Source organism: Physella acuta, unplaced genomic scaffold, assembly GCF_028476545.2.
Source record: "Physella acuta isolate Inbredline_101_S28 unplaced genomic scaffold, ASM2847654v3 ptg000531l, whole genome shotgun sequence".
Taxonomy (NCBI): Eukaryota; Metazoa; Mollusca; class Gastropoda; family Physidae; genus Physella; species Physella acuta.
In genome coordinates this window covers 454,888-467,986 of record NW_026732050.1, presented here as the reverse complement: position 1 = coordinate 467,986, position 13,099 = coordinate 454,888, and the positions used below count along the sequence as shown (strand labels likewise).

General features: G+C 32.6%; 1 protein-coding gene across 1 annotated transcript; it reads right to left on the bottom strand.

Moving 5' to 3' along the window:
* Positions 1-3,939: 3,939 nt before the first annotated feature.
* Positions 3,940-8,147, bottom strand: LOC131945196 (N-glycosidase YbiA). Its single transcript, XM_059306226.1, has 4 exons — positions 8,106-8,147; positions 5,654-5,852; positions 5,031-5,182; positions 3,940-4,643 (listed from the first exon to the last, which is right to left on the bottom strand). Exons 2-4 carry the CDS (start codon positions 5,796-5,798, stop codon positions 4,440-4,442), a joined length of 501 nt encoding a protein of 166 aa, XP_059162209.1. The 5' UTR covers positions 5,799-5,852; positions 8,106-8,147; the 3' UTR covers positions 3,940-4,439.
* Positions 8,148-13,099: the final 4,952 nt, after the last annotated feature.

Here is a 13,099-nt window from a genome sequence, read left to right as displayed (position 1 = left end):
CTGGTTATTGAGGCCGTTGACTCCGACTTCAGCCTTCTTTTATTTTTGGATTTGCTTCCATAGCCTTTGTCCAACCAAAATCAAACTACGATGCAGCAGTTATTTGATTCTGGAGTGTTTCTCCCAGGTTTTTCTCAGGGGAGGGGGGCGGGGGGCGGACACTGTTAATATTTTCTATATAAATTCCATTTCGTTCGGGAGGTTGGTATACTTTCTTCAGGGGGGGGGGGAGAAGATGCCTAGAAGAAACAGTGGTCTCTCCTAGAAGAGTGGCTTTTCAGTTGAGCAACCATGAGCTTTACCGACTCGACCACGCCGACCCCGCGAGAATAGACCAACACACAACAATTAGAAACTTAGAAGACGACACTGCCTTTCTGGGACTATATTTATATTAGGTACCTGTGTCTTCCAAAGGCTTTAAAATATTACTTTGTTTACATTGATATTTCATTAACAATGTCTGCTTGCAAACCCTCTAATACGTCTGTGACCTCACTGTGGTTAGAACTCAACAAGAGCCATCATGTGAAATTAAGTGCTTTTGCTTCCGAGCTATTTTAATTTCATTTTTTTTTTTGGTAATAGGACGAGCTCTTTACATAAACTAAAATTACTACACTACTGGCGTATATATATATATATGTGAGTGTGTATGTGTGCTTGCAGTAGGGGGGGGGGGGTAGAGAATAGAACCAAACTAAAAAATAACATGTCTAAAGTACACTAACAGCTAATGGCGCTTGTTTTTGCTTTCAATGTTTCACATTTTAATGTAATTAAAATATGCCGTTTTTGTAGGTATACTTAAAAACGTATATATAAGGCGTATATATATATATATATATATATATATATATATATATATATATATATATATATATATATATATATAGGCTGTATATGTAAGCACATTCCCTGCAGTGTTTCTTCCAGACTTTTTTCTCCGGGGGGGGGGGGGCACTTGAAATTTTCAGGGGGGGGGGGGGGGGGGGGGGTGGAGGTAAAAAAGAGATGCCTGGAAGAAACTCTGATTCCCTGCGCTACTATTCTATGCTCATGTTTGTTTAATGGATCCTTGACTTTATAAGCCATCAAACTAGCTTTAGACTCAACGTTTAACTCTACATATGGCCTACTGTTAACTAGCATAACGCATTGCTTTTTAATACTCTAAATGAAACTAAAAGATAAACATTATTATTATTAAGATTTTCCAAAAAAATAAGATAATTCAATTCAGGGAAACATAAAAATAGATTATCTACACCATATGCACTGAAACTCAAATGATTTATTATCTGAAACAAACCTAAAAGTAACAGGAAGATAAACTATCTCACCTACTTGTGCAGTAACCAACTAGTGGGCGGGGCAGCAGAAAGTAACCGAAAGTCTAAAGGAAAATACATCTGTAGCAGAGATAGTTTAAATATAGAACCAAAGTGCAGCAAGATAAATAAACACATTGTTTTTTTAACATTCTTGTTTTGATTGCATTGAAATGATCCATGTGCAGACACAGGTAGTCTAAATAGCCAGACACTATTAGGCTTTAATCCACAGGCAGCCACTAGTAAACTATAATCCACAGTTAATCCACCAGTAGCTTATAATCCACAGACACCATTAACCTATAATCCACAGACACCATAAACATATAATCCACTGGCAGACACCAGTAACCTAATCCACAGATTCTACATCAAAACATCACCAACCTATAATCCACAGACACCAGTAGCATATTAACCACAGACAAACACAAATAGCCTATATAATCTATGCAGACACCCAGTAGCCTGAATGAAAAGATCTAAAAAAAAAAAAGAGAATATGCAGCAAGCTGATCAAGGACATTATGATTCGACACATTAATAAGGGCCATTACAAAAAATATCCTGTGGACAAGTGGTTGTGACTGTCTACTACATGGTGGTAGATATTAATTTTCATAATGGTTGTCTAGTATTGGCAAGGTAGTTGAAGTCTCAGCCTTGTGACACCACTGGCGTTACTTCCTGGTTGGGTAAAGTAAAACAATAACATGTGACTTGCATCTTTCCCAGAAGAGATAACAAAACAAAGTTACAGGACCTTGTACCAGGACCTACTGACCTGGTCACGTTCAGCATTTATCCCATCCTACGTCTACATTTATTTAATCTTCTAGAAACATTTCATTACATTTTTCTATAACTCCTATCTATTTAAAAATAAAATCCTATTAAGTATACAAAATATCTTTATAATAATAGAACAGTACTGGACTTGCTAATTTGGAGGAAAAAATAATAAAAGACAATATTTCATGTAGGATGGGTGGTTGATGATAGTGAGGTGACTAAAAATAGTAACAATAAGAAACATTTAGGTAGATGAAAATAAAAACAAATGGAGGTTAACAATAAAGTTAATTTATTCATGATGAATATTTACAACATGGTTGTGAAGTAGATTAAAAATATTCAATAAACTCAATTTACACTTCTTTATAATAGGTCTATAAGAGAAATATGTCCACAGTTTAAGGTTTGAAAGAGATCCTGATATTCTGTGCTATAGATCTCATAGGCCTACTTAGTGTAACAACCAATTTATAAAACATGATAAAATATGTGTAAAACGGCATATATTATATGGTTCACTAGATGCCTGATATACCAGAGGCAAAACATCAGAAAATTAGATGTAAAAAATATACAAACTTGTGCTTAAAACATTTATTCTTTGTTATACAAAGTTTGACAGACCCAAAACATTACCAGAAAATAGTTTTTACTTATAGGACCTAGTAGGAGTTTAATAAAAGTTAATTTACATTTTTCTGTATTCTTCATGATCTTATTGTAGCCTAAATAAAGAAATAAAACTAGTATCTCTTTGAGTTAACTATATTACAAAACTTATTTTACTGCACAATTATTTCACAAATTTTTAAAAAAATAATGCCACTCAGCCATTTCCCTCTAAGTCTCTGACTGGAATTACAATAACACAAAATTTTTTTTTAAACTCTTGCTTGTAGTTGTAGGCCTAGATATGCTACATCAAGCTGACCAATTCCAGAGCTTAACATTTATTGCTTTTAATTTAAAAAATGCTCACATGCTAATACAAATAATGTCATTAAACACAATTTTAAGACCTGCGCCTTTTTCAATGCAAATGATTTCATTAAATAAAAAACAGGTCTGGAATGATCAAGGATATTCTTATTAACCCACAAGCTGTTTAACTCGCTGGCCTTTTAAGGCTATTCATTATAAAATTAATTCGATAGCCTGACTTCAAGACTGAAAGGTGGAAAAACTAATTGATTCAAAAAAAGGTTTTTTGTTAGTTTTTTTAGAAGGTTTGACCTTTATTCTATAAAATACAAAATTAACTCTTTATACCTTGGTCAGACAGAACTAAACAAAACTTTTCAAACTGCTCTAAGCTTGTTGACATAAATAGCCAAACACTTAGTTGACAATGCTTCCAATTTGATAAAACTTGTACTCAAATAAAAGTAATATTTTGTATATTTTTTAGCTCTTCTCAAATAAAGTGCGGAATGTATAAAAAAATATTAAAAGATTGGGTTTCGTAGTTGCTACTTGGCCCTACCTGATGCTATAGTTAGAGGCCCAGGGTCTATTCATTATTCTGTGATTGGCAAATGTAAGAAACTAAAAAGTAATATTTGTAATGGTTTTAAATTTGAAAAACCTCAGCCGTACTCAGAATGTAGATAGAAATACAAGGCACAAAGATTATTCATAATAATTCATGCAGAAAGATGCATTCATTTTGTGATTGCTAGGTATAATATTAATGAAACATAGTTTGTTTATAAACTTTTTAAAAGATCTCAACACTTTTCTAAACATAGCTGTGCTTTAAATAATACAAAATGCCTTGTTCCTTACATTTAGATATTGTTTTTTAAATAAATTAAATCATGGATAATTTTGTAACAGTTAATTTTGAGACTTTTTATAATTTATACATTTTGCGGTCTTTTGCTTATATAGATAATTTTGTCAAAATAAATTGGAATGATATTATCATTTACTTTTTAAAACAATTGAGTGTGCTTGTGTTGAGATTAAGTGAATCAGTTTCAGTTTTGTATCCATGATCTTAGAATACAAAAGGCCATTTACTGGCAGTTAATTTTATTATAAATAAAAAAATAATGAATAGCTGGAAATGTAGCTGTATGGACGGACTGGTTGTAATAGATTTAATAATACAATTTATATCAGGGCTTTATTTTAGTTGTATAACTTAAATAAACATACACACATGTTCAGCAGAAATCTGGGGGCTATGAAATACAGTCTTTTGTCTAGCTCCTGGCCATGATGTAATATCTAGTGACCAGCTCTTGGCCATGTTGTGATGTCCAGTGTCCTGCTCCTGAACTTGACCAAAGGTGTTGTTCCATTTCTCTATAAGCTCTCCATAAGCTCATCCCTAACCTGCGTCAGGATGTAACCTAATTTGTTTTTTCCCCGCCATAGCTTCTTGTCATGGGCTTTAGGATTTGACTCACTCATCCCTATTCCCCAGATGCAGTCTGTAGGACTGGCCTCAACCAAAGTCTTTGGAAAAGTTGCAAATAACTCCTTTCTTAAGTGCTCATTTTGTTTAAACTGCAAAAGATAAATAACTATTAAAATAATATTATAAAATTATTACATTACTTACAGGAAAAATGAAATATTCTTAGGGACAATAATCAATATTTCAAATTTCTTTGGGGCTAATCCTAATGAAGAGAAGTGTGTTGAGTCAAAAGTCAATTAGCTTTGACTTTCACATATTAAAGGTTGAATTAGTCCCACAAATAATTATGATATGTTATTTTTATTTGACAGTTTCAGTTAATTAAATTAAATCAAGCCATTAACTCAGTGCTGTTAAGGTGGCTCAGTGATTTAAAAGTCAGATCAACTTGCTGACACTGCTGACATCTAAAACAGCCAACATTTTAACATACATTATCCAATTTTATTGGTGTTCAATATTTTTTAGACCACCTTAGCAATTGAAGCTTCCTTGACAATATCCTCACAAACTGCGTTCCACTTATCTTCATCAAAATTGTGGACTTGACGCCCAAATTTTTTCTGCTCCATTGGACTTTTGGATTCCATTATTTTCTTTTTCATAATTTCATCCTGGAACAGCTCTGCAGAAAAATGTTAACACAAGTTTTAAAACAAAAATTTAAATTTTATAAAGGAAATTGTAAAAAGTGACATGTGTTTCAGCATGTAGGAAATTTATAAATCTGTTACAAGCAGACACCTCAAATCATGCTCCAAAAAGCAAGTTTTGTGAAAAATTAGCTGCTAGAACTCCTATCTTACTCTCTATGTGGCATCCCATCACAAATGTACTGTAAATTACTCTTTCTCTTTATAACATGTGTAGTCGTTTTTGGAAAATTACTATTTATTCCAGCTAAACAAATACATGAATATGCCAATAATAATTGGCAGAGAAAGTTAAGAAACTTCATTTAAATTCTAATATTATCGTATGATTAAAATTTTAAATTTCACATTAATTAAAGTTATAGGCCAATAATATAATTTTTTTTTTATAAACACATTAATGGTCAAAGGATAGAGCATTTGGCTGCTAGAAAAATGTGTACCAGCTTTCTTATACATCATGTACTGCTCAGCACAGTTGAATTCCTGATCATCAACTTTAAACTTGCTTGGGTGGTGCTGACTAAATGGTGATTCTTTTTTATAAAAGAGGCAGAAAGTTTCAGGCTTTGCTTTTCCCTCTGCCATGGTTGTGTATTTTTTCAAGTAAGAGACCAGGAGTAGCCTTCTGATCCAAGTAATCTGCAGATGTCAAAACTAGTAAAAATTGAGGCATGTACATTAGTATGAGAAGTATGACACCTCAATAAAGTAAATTAATAATGTAACAATCATTGCACAATCACATAAGTCAAATTTCGTAACTTGTAAGTTAGTAGTTCAAAAGTAACTTTTAGTAAGACACATCTTATAAAAACTGTAATAATTATATGCATTATGGTACACATCTTAAACCATAAATACCGCTTTACAATCACATAATGTAAGTGCAATGTCATTTTAGGTCAGGCTTTCTGTAATGATGTGAGACAAGGAGGGGGCGGGGTAAAAAATATTCCAAAAGAGCTTGATGTCTTTTATGGACACCCTCAAATCAAACTAGGATCTATATTCTACTAGTCCTAGATCTAAATTTAAATCTACTAATCTGAAATTCTAGATCAGTCTAGATCTAGAAGTATCTAGTGTCTAGTTAAGTTAAACAAAACTAATAGGATGAGTAACAGTTGAAATAGGCCCATTTAATTACAATTACCAAGTTCTTAGAATCAAGATTTCTACTCATCTAGAATACTAGATCATAGTAGTTAGTAGATCTAGATTCTAATTCCAGTTATTTACTAATTTTCAGTATCTACAGACAGTAGGAGTAAACTATCGTTTACATTTTATGTATGTAAAATCATCAGAGGCTAGTAATGTGAAATTTAAGGTGACTCGTTAATAGCTTATTATGGCTTTAATATGTATATTGTGATATATTTGTGTCAAATATAATAGGCCTAGATTAAATAGTATAAATAGATTTGATGGGTAATTTAGTATTTTTTACTTATTGAAATGTTTGAGTAAAATTGCTTAAATTTAAAATAAAACAGGCACAATAAACATGAATGAAACTTTGAAACACTGTTGTAATTTTTAAAACAATAGGCCTACTAAAAATGAATGAATCACCTTTCTTTAACTTGTTAACATTAACCTACTAGTACTAGCCTCGTCCGATTTTAAGTACCTTTAATATAATTATGATTTAGGCCTAATTAAGCCTGATATAATTATTTAATGAAATGGGCCTTTTGAATAATTTAGTTTTAGAGACTATACTATTCATGTCGGTTATGTCCATTCCGCAGGTAATCTATGTTTTACTTTTGGGGTCATCCATAAATGACGCCACGCTTTTTTTTATGATTTTTACCTCCCCACTCCCCTTTTTCACAAAAAGCCAGAACCCCACACCCCCCCCCCCCTAAAATGACGACACTCCTCATCCTACAACACCCCTCTAAATTGCAGTTGAATTTTTTTTTTTAAATCAATATTTTTCTAAAATCTTGTCTGAACTCTGTCAAAATAGAGTATTTTAATCAATTCCTATTACAATTTATTAAAACAGTTTTCTAAAATGCGAAATAACGTCTAAAATTCGTTTTCTAACATTGCTTTTTTTATAAAGCAAAAGTGTGACGTCGCACCATCTGAACCACCCCCTTCATCACACACTGTCACAAAATTACGGACCCCCCTTCACCCCTACGAGTGTGACGTCATTTATGGACGACTCCTTCTAGATCTAGATCTCTACTCCCATTTAATTTAAACCACTTCGTCATTTTGCGTCTCACATTTTATCAAGACTGACTAAAACGAAAGGCTTCTAGATTCTAGATCTACTGGATTAGATCTAATCATCTATAGATCTAGTAGTAGTTACAAACATACCAAAAATTAAATAGATTAAATTTAGATCTAGATCTAGAATCTAGATAATTTACTAGATATTTAGATATCTAAATATTTTTGGTGACGAAACAAAACTGGAAAGAAAAAATTGCCAGTTTAGGCTACTAACATTTTATCACTGAAAATGCAGAAGTAGGCCCTATGCCCTATCCTATGCCTAGATCTAGGAATCTAGGTTCTAATCTAGATCTAGATTAAATCTAGATCTCTATGTCATGTTGTTCAAAACAAAAATAATAAATAATTTTATAAAAAATCTTTAACGGCAAAGTATTGAGAACAAATTACAATGAAGGGTTTTCAGACAGAATATAAAATATAGATATCTAGATCTAGACTAGATTCTAGATTAATATAGAATCTAGATCTAGATCTAGATATAGGCCTAACTATAGAGTCTAGAATTATAGATCTAATCTAGATCTAGAGATCTAGATTAGACCGTTGAGTTCCTTCACAGCAAATAAATTTAAAATTAGGCCTAGAAAAATCTAGATCTATCAATGTAGGCCCTAATGTTTGTTTTACGAAATGGACGCCAGCGAGAAAAGTCTCAAAGCAAAGGGTCAAAGGTATTTTAGTAGGTTGAATTATGGATTTTTTTAAATAAAATATTCTGTTATTTCAAATACACCATTAAGTTCCTTACCCCTTAAGAGAACATTTGACACCACATTTGAATATCTAGCTTACTCGGTTGACGAGAAAAGAGAGAATTTGAAATTTTTCCGATATTGGAAAATGAAAGACAAAACCGTGTTTTAGCCCCTCGACCGGCATAACATTACGTCGTGGACGTGTGTACACGAGCTATTAATTCCCGCCATGGTAATTGCGTCAGCTTAGGTTATTTACTCACCGGAAAATAACAAAAAGTAACTGAACAAAAAGCAACTGGTTGATAATAAAACTAGATCTAGTTATTTTATTATTTATTAAATTCTACTCTACATGTTATTCATACCATTTTATGAAATAATGAGCACCTGCATAAATCAAATGACCATAATAAATATTTTTATTTCAAATCCTAATTTTAAATAATATATGCATAAAATAATATGATAGTGTAATAGTTAAGATAGTTTATAAATAAAAATACATTTTACACTCAATCACTTTATATCGAGTCAACAGTGTGGCAGCTGAGGTTCATACATGGTATTAGTGTCTTTTTTTTTTACATTACATTTTTTTTCATCTTGAAAACATGACGTATGTGATTTTTTTTTTTAAATAAAATCTCCAAACATCGTCACTCGCGTGATTGCTTGCTTACGTTTACTATCCTGTGGTTGAAAAATCCCACCACGGTCGCGGGTCACCGTGAGTTCAGCAGGCCTATAGTACACGTCATAGAATGAACACGCGTACACGAGATGGTCGGTGTCTTCACTTCTCTCTCTCTTCCCTCCCCCCCCCCCCCCCCCTCCCCCCTTCTTCAAGCAAATTGAAAAACAGACCTACTTCCCTACTTCTGGACATTTTTTTTAAAGTTCGGTCATTTTTTTAAAAGTTCACATATCATTAGGAGGCATGCTAGACAGCCAGCTGTATAAAAATTATTTTTTTTAAAACTAGATCTACGTCTAGCTTTAAAAAAATAAATAAATAAACGTTTAAAATGCCCGTAAACAGATTATTTAGCGCAAAAAAAAAAAAGGCCGCTGAACGAGCATTTTTTAAAATACGCAGCAATGAAAAAGGCTAACGGCCGATCAATTAAGTCTAAAAATCGCCCGTAATTAGGCCTAGCTTTGAAAAAGGCCACTGAACGAGCATCACTGATTATATAAACGAATAGGCCACGCAGCGTTGACGAGGTTAACCACAGGTCACGAATGCAGCAACTGTCGGCCCACAGTGAAGAAAAAAAATCAATATACTAATAAAATTACTAATACAATAATAATGTCCATAATTTTACTTTTTCCGCACATGCTACAATTGAATTATAATTAAAATACTAGATTTAACAGTTCATTCCGCAAAAAACAAAAACTAGTTGTTTCTGTGAGGTAACTAGCGTAACAATGACGTCATGATACTAAAAATAGCGGATAGATATGTCAGCGGGGGTACCTCATCCTCGAGTGAGATTTTGGAAAAAGTAATCAAAAATACTGTAAATATACATGATAAATATATCAATTATATAATAATGTACAGTTAGTCGAGCCGTTTTCCCCGTTAGTCGGTCGTTTTTGGCGGCGGTTCAGTTTTTACGGAGAGTGCTCCACTAGACATGCTCTCATTATTTACAACCACGAATCTTGCGATTTTTTCTGGCATTCTAAGGCATATTATCCATTTTATTAGCAATTTGCATTAAAATAATGATGAGAATTTGCGATATAAACAGTTTTTTCATTTGTCGTGGATGGGACCCCTAAAATAAACGTAAAACCCGTCAGAAAACGACGCGTGACGTTTCAGGGTCAGAGGTCAATCCTACCATCTAAGCAATGCGCCAGACTAGTATTTTAGAGGTCTATAAAAAATCATGCACGGCGTAATTACAATTAATATGGTTATAAAATCCTGCCTGTCTCGGTTTTTTTTTTGGACTTTACTAAAGATTGGATGTATCTAATGTTTTTAATATTTTCGGTAACTAAATAAAAATAAAATAAAAAAGTAAAAACAATTTTGTTTCCACGTGTAATGGCGACATAAACAATGGCATCCTGCTATTCGATAGGCCGCCCATAAATTTTATTGTAGACGTTGTAGGCTAAAAATAGAAAATTAGGTCATGGGGTTTAAATTTGCATTGTTATTTAAAAACTTGATCTGCAAAGTTTTGTAAACAAATAGTTATCGATTACTAAGTTACAGTACACCAAATCAATATTTGTCTTACGAAAGTGAAACATCCAGTTATAACTTAGGCTTGATGAAAATAAATAGAAATGTAGCCTTAAACTCAAAAAACTATTTTCAAGTTCTCTGGATTTGCAACTTTTATAGCATTTTTTCTAAAAATATAAAATTTCTAAATTAATTTTAGGCTTAAGTTTTTTTTTTTTCATTTTTTTACGATCTAAATATAAAAAAGCACATTTTTATTCCATGTCAACAACATGATTGTAGGAAAAAAAGTCACAGGAAAAATAAACCGGGAGTGATCTCCCCTAAACTTTCTCGAATATTCTAATATAACACTACGTGGGATGGCAACTCAGAATATATAGACATGATTTTTGTTTACTTAAACTTTTAAAAATAGAATAAAATCTAGTAGAAAAAAAGTTGCGCACCAAGCGAACGCCAAAACAAAATGTGCATAATAGTGCGCAATATTATTAGTACTTTATTAATTTACATGCGTTTTTGAGAAGTCTGAAATAGCGTAAATTAGTACTTCCGGTCAACGGAAATTACTCAAAATTCGATAGAAGGTAGAGAATTAGATCTTTTACTTACATATGAAATTTCATTTATCTATCTGAAATAGTACTCAAGTTATAGGCTTTTGAAAAATTCAAAGTAGAAAAAGTACCACTTCCGGTTATCGGAAATCGCTCAAAAGTTAATACGGATCTACGATTTTGATAAAACACTTATACATAAAATTTTATCAACCTATCTGTAACGGTACTCAAGTTATCGTGTTTACACACACACAGACACACGGACATACGGACAAGATTGCAAAATTATGTTTCTCCGTATTAGTGAGATGTAAAACGTCGAGATTTGTAAAAATCTCTTTTTTTTTTTTTTTGCACGATTACAAGACTTTCTCTATACTTCGTATATACGAGAAAGTAAAAAAACACAGGAAATGAACCGGGAGTGATCTTCCCTAAACTTTCTCGAATATTTTTATATAAAATAACAGGGGATGGGAACTCGGGACATAGTTATGATTTTAAATCCATTTTAAATCCTTAAAGTTTTAAAAATAGAATAAAATCTCGTAGACAAAAGAATTGCACACCGAGTGAACGCTAAATAAAAAAGTGCATAATAGTGCGCAATATTATTAGTACTTTAAAAATTTACATTAGTTTTTTGAGAAATCGGAAGTAGCGTAAATTACTACTTCCGGTCAACGGAAATGACTCAAAATTTAACAGAAGGTAGAGAATTAGATCTTTTACTTACATGTGAAATTTCATTTATCTATCTGAAATAGTACTCAAGTTATAGGCTTTTAAAAAATTCAAAGTAGGATAAGTACCACTTCCGGTTATCGGAAATCGCTCAAAAGTTGTTACGGATCTACAATTTTGATAAAATACTTATATATGAAATTTCATCAACCTAGCTGTAACGGTACTCAAGTTATCGGGTTTACACACACACAGACAGACAGACACACAGACATACGGACAGAATTGCAAAGCCCAGGTTTTCAGACTGGATTACGCATAAAACCTCTTAATTTTGATAAATCTGGATTGATAATTTTTGCCCGATTAAAATAAGTCCTCTATACTTCGGATGTGATGAAGGACTGAGGTGTAATACTGTGAAAATTGTTAAAATTTCAAGTGATTTTTGTGCACGATTAAAATACTTTCTCTATACTTCGTATATACGAGAAAGTAAAAAAGTCACAAATATATATTTGCATGTGATTTGTTAATACTTTTATGTATTAAATATTCAAAGAGTGCAAATTAACTTATGATTAATTAAATGTAATGAAATGTGTGTAGGTTGTATACGCATAGTAATTTTTATAATTCATCTAAAAATATTTAGTATGAATTATGTAGATTGTAATTATGTTAAACATTATATTTATAGCATTTAATAGAATGTCCACGGTTTTCATCGTGTTTTTTTTTTTAAATTAAATTACCGTTAAATGGCAAGGTCATCTGAATTGCTGCCCTCAATTCATCACAACAATACTTATGCTTAGTTCAACCACCTTTACTGCCCATATTTATCACGATCATTACATAACAAAACTTAGGATCAAAACAGAGAGCCGACAACGTTCAAAGGCTGTCATTGACACAAAACGTCAACAACACAAAATATGTTCGGACAGTACCTACTGAGGGAAGGCCGACCAGAGAACAGCCTACGGCAAAACATATGCAAAACACAATGATGTGCCTAAATTTCTTTTATAGTTAACTTTTCTAACGCGTATTTAACTAAATACGCAACTAAAGTTGAGATTGTTATGTAAATTATCTTTATATTTGGTGTCACTCACCCCCCCCCCACCCATCACAGACTGGGATTGACATATAAATTATTTCGATTCACAACAAAACATTTTTCCCTAAGGCAACGTGTAGACATTTTGCTATTTCTTGCCTTGGTGTCACCTCCTCTAAATTATATCACACGGTGCGGTCAGCACCCTTCCTCCCCCCCCCCCCCCACCTCAATTCCTCGCTACGCCTCTGATTGTACTGTTTGTTGATATACGTTTTTATATTCCTTAGTTCAACAACCAAATAAGACAGTTTTTATTTCTGCTTCGTTCTTCATTTTTTTATGGTATTTAATCCAAAACAATCAAGTATTACCTGTCAACCTGTAATTAGTTCTTT